Genomic DNA, 6,125 nt, shown 5'->3' with positions numbered 1-6,125 from the left:
AATTAATTTTATCTGAAGGTAGGTGTAGGTCAACTTACATAATGCAATGCGTCGGTACTTGAGAATGGTAATAATGTTGTTATATCAATAACAAGCATTTTCTTATCAGTTTGACATGTTATCAGAGCTGATTACAAGTATAAAACAGTTGATACACTCAAAATATATGTATGCGTGTATTATTAAAAATATGTTTTACCATTTATTGAAATAAAATTTGGTAGAAGCTAATAAACCAACTAACAACAATGAAGGACATTTTAAATTAAACATCTATCATACTCTTCCTCTTCCTATTATCCTAACCTACACAAAGACAAATTCGTACACACTCACATACACTCATGCGTACGTATGTATGTATGTTAACAAAAAGGAAGTTACAATTTCACAGTCACACAGCCCTTGGGAGCCTCATTGGCGCCAACCTTCCATTACAGTAGAGACACTACACCATAATTATTGAGCTTGAACACAGGCTACTCCTTTGAGGTCACAATCACTTTGGCGCCATCATACTTAATAGCCTTGATTCTATTTGGGTGTAATTCTGAAAATTCCAACGACGCCAAAATGCCAGTCGACTAGTATATATATGTATATTTACAAACATATAATGGATTGTTTTTGTACGTGCGCATAGTAGGATGCGCAGTAGCGGGACACGGCGTCAATTGATAATAAAGCTGATGCTGTGATATATGCTCTTCAGCACGCATAAGCGAGTATGGCCTCCGCTTGGCATTGACATTGTTGTTATAGAGATAGCTATTTACCGCCCCCAATTTAATTATATTTATTTGTTTTTAACCACAGCGCGGGGGATTGACAGTATTGAGTATAATTAATAGCGTGTAAATGATATAGAAGAAAACGAGCAAAGGATCATACAACAGTGTTGGTGTGTGAGTGCGAAGGCGGCTAATGACTCGTTGCTTTGACAATTGGCGGGGGTGCAGCACACGTCTAGCAGGTGTATTTAAGTGGTCGATGTAGGATGCTAGCGGTGGGTAGCAAGGAAATTAATAAACCAGATGATATAGCAGCTAATTCGCTGAGAATATAAAAACGCAAAGAAATACAAATAAAGAATGAGAGAGAGAGAGTCGTGGAAAAAAGAATACTTGCGTTGGAACGAAAGACACATTAAAAATTAAATTTTATTAATTTCTTTTTTGGTTTTGTTATTTTTATCGGGTTTTTGCCTTCATATTTGTCGCGCTTTGCTTCAATAATTTTTATAAGTTCTTTTTTTTTTTTTGCTTCTCTGTTTGCATAACGTAATTAATACATATGTATTATATCTTAATATCAGCAATATCATAAACCTTATACACGCCGTCTTCATCGCTTCCTTCAGCTTCATTTGCGGTAGCTTTATAGTTAATTTTCATATTTCATATTAACGTTAAGTATTTGTATATAGTATGTATGTATGTATGTATAGGGGTAGGTAATTGTTACATTATTACACTTGTAAATTTCCATTACAATTATTATTGTTATAATTCATCGTAATTGCATCAAGTTGCATATATGTATGTATGTAAGTATGTATATATTTTCAATACATTATTGTTTTTCGTTATGTTTAGCCTTTTCTTCTATATAATTTATGTATGTATGTATGTATACAATTATTAAACCAATGTTTTTGAATAGTTTTATTTTTATTTTGTTTTGTTTTGCTTTTTTATTCCAACATGAGACTACTAAACCACTGTGACTTCCTTCTTTCATAATATATAATTGTTCATAATTCCTCTCCAACGCTATTGGTAACGCTATAAAACGTTAACTACATGATTATTATCAGTACATTAATCGGATAGTAATCCTCACGAGTAACAGTGCCACAAAAATAATAACGGACAAGTTTTGGCTTTGTGCTTAGAAGCAAATTAAATAAATAAAATAAAATTAAATAAAAATATGAGTTTTATAATTAAATATGTACTTAAAAAAAAAGTTGGAATGTTAGACATGAAAATAGTATGTGTTTTTCGTAGCATTAATGTTATAGTTTATTGCATACAAATTAATAAAAAAGCAAGCATTTAAATAAAAGAAAACTTAGCGCTTTGTAAATAATACGAAAATAAGTTAAATATTATGAAAAATATATTTTAAATTGAACTTTCTTAAACAATTCTTATTATCAACCAAAAAGCCGATAGTGCTATTACATTGTGTTTTTATTTATTAACTGGTTAACAATTTTTCCTAAGTAGCTCTTTATAAAAGGCAGCAAACTTTCGTGAAACATTTCAAATGAATACATGTACATATGTACGTAACACTTCACAAGCACATAACTGTTTCAAAAATCATTTAAAGTTAGCTTTAAACAAAAACATTCCAAAACTTTTTGAAACCGCACATCCAGCGCTGATAACATTCAACGCTTTTTTGCTCATTTTGCACGCACACATTTTGCTGTACTTACATATAAATACAAATGTTTGCTTTTTATACATGTTTTCGGCATTCCTTAACAGCTTACATAGTTACAATATTAACTTTAACAAACTAAAATAATTTGTTTAACACAGCTAATAATTATAAAACCTATCCGTTTTATTTTCTGGTTCACTGTATTTAATATATTTTGTTTTCAGTGTATACGTATATATTTTATTTAGTGGTTTAAATTATGACACTTGTTTTTTTTAGCTTCAGTGGTATGCCATTTTCAATACAATACAGTTCAGATGGTTTATATTTATTTAGTTTATTTAAGGTCTTTTCAATAAATGTATAAGGTATATTTAAGGTATTTAGGAATTAGGGAGCTCTCGCTCTCGTGTTCTTTTTTTAATTTATTTCTCATTTATTTTGTTTATATCTGTTTTACTTCGCCTCGAAAACATATATATACGATTAATGTAAGAGTTATAATAAATATACACGTATATAATATTATTGTATTATGCTTAATAAATACATATATATAAATATAAATAACAAAACAACACACACAATGTAGGTAAGTTAAGAGCAAGAAATGGGGAAAAGGGAACAAGTTCGCTTTTATGTGTATATGAGTGTATGTTTAGGTTAGGGTATGCAATGACTTAAAAATGACAACAATTTTAGGTGATTTTTTTTTGTTTCGTATGATAATAGGCTGGTAGGTAGGCAATAAGTTAGGAATTACATAAATACTCATATTAGCACAATCAATTTTCGGTTTTTGTTTTTGTTTTAGTTATTTTTGTTTCATATATGTAAGTTACAAATATCATTTTAAAAGTTCCAAGATTCTCAAAATTGAATTGTAATTGAAGTATTTATGAATTGATCATTGAAATTTTCTATAAATCTTAATTTCCATTGAGTTTAATAATTATAATAAATACACATCTCAATTGTTTGCGATTTTTTGTTTGTTGATGTTTCTATGCTTTTAAGTAGCTTTAAATTTAATTAACCGTTAAATTTAATATTAAATAATTAATTATTGTTTGTCAACTAGTTGCTTATGGAGTGATGAAGTGCTTTGCTCTCATCAATGTATCAGCTAAGCGTGCTCCCCTTAATTGCCATTGGGCAGTGGCACCACAACTTGCACATATGACTGTGGGAAGTAGCCGGTGCGTCCATTTAAAGAGCCTTCATACCAATTGTCGTCCACACGGTTCAACAATGTAATGGTATCGTTTTCTTTGAAGCCCAATTCACCCGGATTCTCTGGCTCGAAATCGTACAAGGCCTGACAGCATGGCTGCTGTTGGCGTTGTGGTGTAGTAGCTCCCGGCACCAGCGATTTGGCTGGCGAACGCAATGGCGAGGGTAGCGGTGATGCCGCTGACGCCCTATGTGCCGGTGTGCTCACGCTGTCCGTATCGTTAGTGCCGGTGCCATCGAGATTGAGATCCAACAATGTTTTGGGCACAAATTCAGATTTTGGTCGAGATTCAGCCTCTTCTCGCTTTTCATGAAGTGTCTCCTGCAAGCCGCGCAGTATTTCAGCGCACTGCGAGTGGAATTCGTAAAGCGCCTCAGCGAACGTTACCAATTGTGACACGTGTTCGGTGTCGTTTTCGAGCAAGTTAAACATGCCCATTTGCGCTAAATGCAGCGATTCGGCAAATTTCTCCTCGGCGCCACGAATCTCCTCGTCTTTAGCTTGCCGGCGACGCTTACAGTCAAAGTCAAGGCGTCTTCCCTGCAACTTCTTACGATGATGCATTACCTCCTTCAATTCTTTAGTTTGTAGGTGGTGTAATGGTTCTAAGACATTTTGTTTAATATTGTCATCCAGTGAGTATTTTACATCAGCCATTTGTTTCAGCGCTTCACCAAATTCGACAAGCGCTTGCGCGAATACACTATTATCCTCACCCAACTTCTTGCCATACATTAACATACAATCGGCAAGTAGACCTTCTGGCTGTGGGTACGTATTGGACTTTGCCTGACCGGAGAGTTTCGATATACCCTTGACGGCTGCCATTTTTGCACGTGCCGTTGGATTTGGTTGAAGGAATTCCTTCGTCTTCATCTGCAGTTCTTCAACCAGTTCAACGGTGACGTCCGTCTTACGCTCCATTTCCATGAAGTCCATATCCAGCTTTGTGCCCTCCGCCCCACCCATTTTTTCCGTCACATACTGGTTCGCCTTGTTAATTTGTTTCTTTAGTCCTGCGAACGCCATCCCTGCTACTTTCGCTTTTTCACTCAGTCGTCAAGTCACACTGCAATTTTCACTAGAGCTATTAATTACGCGTTTTTCTGGTTTTCCCAACTATGCAGCCACTTGGTGGACTTTCGATTTACACTTGGAAGTCGTTTTTATTTGATTTGTCGATTTTCTGCAACGTTATTCAATTTTTTGTGTGTTTTTTGGCTAATGGACTTTTCTCGCGCTGCAAATCGATATTTCACATCCAAAGAATTTGTGTACTTCGTAGCGGAGCTTTCGGTGTGTGTTGGAGATAGGAGAAGAAATGACTGGAAAAATGTTTTGCACTGCGCCAACATTCGCCAACAGTGGGGGGCGATTCGACCCTGACAATTTGACAGTTGTCATTTTGGGGCTGATTCTGACATTCGTACGAAAGCTCACTAATGCTGGCAAAGCAGATTCATGTTCAACGTAGATAAAGCAGACCGCAGCACAGGGTGTAGTAATCAAATGCATACAATTCAAATGGAAGCGGAAGTAAATATTTCAAAATTTTATTCTTTTCATAACATACACCATGTATTAGACAATTTAGTTCATTTGTAAAAATCGTGTGAATAAGATACAATGTCGCGAAATATTTTTGGGAAAAATTTAACAAATTGGAATACTACAGCAAAGGTAATTGCATTATTTTAACAAAATGGTTACTAATATTAATTTTAACTAGTTTTTACATCCGCTGCAGCTGGTGCGCTTGCTTCCGCTGTTGCGGCCGCCTGAGCTCTCGCTTTTGCTTCGTCATCGATGGCCTTCAACTCAGCTTTGGACTTCGATAGTTGTAAGGCGACGCAACGCATTTGCAACCAAGGCAATGTGGACACAGTACTGCAATTATCGAATCCCAATCCAGAATTGCTCAATGTGTCCTGTACACGCTGTTGTAAATCAGCGGGTAGGCCGGGAGTGGCAAGAACTTTTTGCGCTTCTGCATTAAGAATGACATTTTGGAAAAACTGTGGTGGCGGTGGGCCCGCTCGCGCAATACCCAAACCCAAACCAAGATTCAATTGTGCCTGAAATGTGAGTTTGAAGTACTTTCAATTATTTGTCGTTTATAGCAATATACATATATACGTATGCAAGTGCATGTGTTTGAGGTTATGAACACAAGTTGGTGCGAATTACTTTTATAAACGTTGTAAGGGATATGCAACTATGCAAGTGTATGCATTTGAGGTTATGAACACAAGTGCAAATCTGCATGTAGAACGAAAGTGATCGCTTTTACAAAATCTTACCTTTGCCGCTACAATGGTGCAAAATAATGCTAAAATTACTAAATATTTCATTTTAAGTTTTTGCGCGTATTCAAAAATCGGCAAATAATTAGAAAACCTGTTGTTCGTTTAAACTGCGCGACGATTTCGTTTCACTTTTCGTTTTTAATTGTTCTCTTAACCGATTATCATGGCTTTTATATCCCAGATTGGTTGGA

The 6,125-nt window shown here is 35.2% G+C and overlaps 2 protein-coding genes across 2 annotated transcripts; both read right to left on the bottom strand.

The window, feature by feature from the left end:
* Positions 1–1,129: 1,129 nt before the first annotated feature.
* LOC105215460 (endophilin-A) lies at positions 1,130–5,028 on the bottom strand. The gene has a single exon (XM_011189386.3). It carries the CDS (start codon positions 4,655–4,657, stop codon positions 3,536–3,538), a length of 1,122 nt encoding a protein of 373 aa, XP_011187688.2. The 5' UTR covers positions 4,658–5,028; the 3' UTR covers positions 1,130–3,535.
* A 119-nt stretch (positions 5,029–5,147) lies between these two features.
* On the bottom strand, positions 5,148–6,088 carry LOC105215462 (uncharacterized). Its single transcript, XM_011189387.3, has 2 exons — positions 5,929–6,088; positions 5,148–5,703 (listed from the first exon to the last, which is right to left on the bottom strand). The coding sequence occupies exons 1-2, from the start codon at positions 5,977–5,979 to the stop codon at positions 5,350–5,352; spliced, it is 405 nt and encodes a 134-aa protein (XP_011187689.2). The 5' UTR covers positions 5,980–6,088; the 3' UTR covers positions 5,148–5,349.
* Positions 6,089–6,125: the final 37 nt, after the last annotated feature.

This window comes from Zeugodacus cucurbitae, chromosome 2 (genome assembly GCF_028554725.1).
Source record: "Zeugodacus cucurbitae isolate PBARC_wt_2022May chromosome 2, idZeuCucr1.2, whole genome shotgun sequence".
In the NCBI taxonomy this organism is placed as follows: Eukaryota; Metazoa; Arthropoda; class Insecta; order Diptera; family Tephritidae; genus Zeugodacus; species Zeugodacus cucurbitae.
This window is presented reverse-complemented; position numbering and strand designations above follow the sequence as displayed.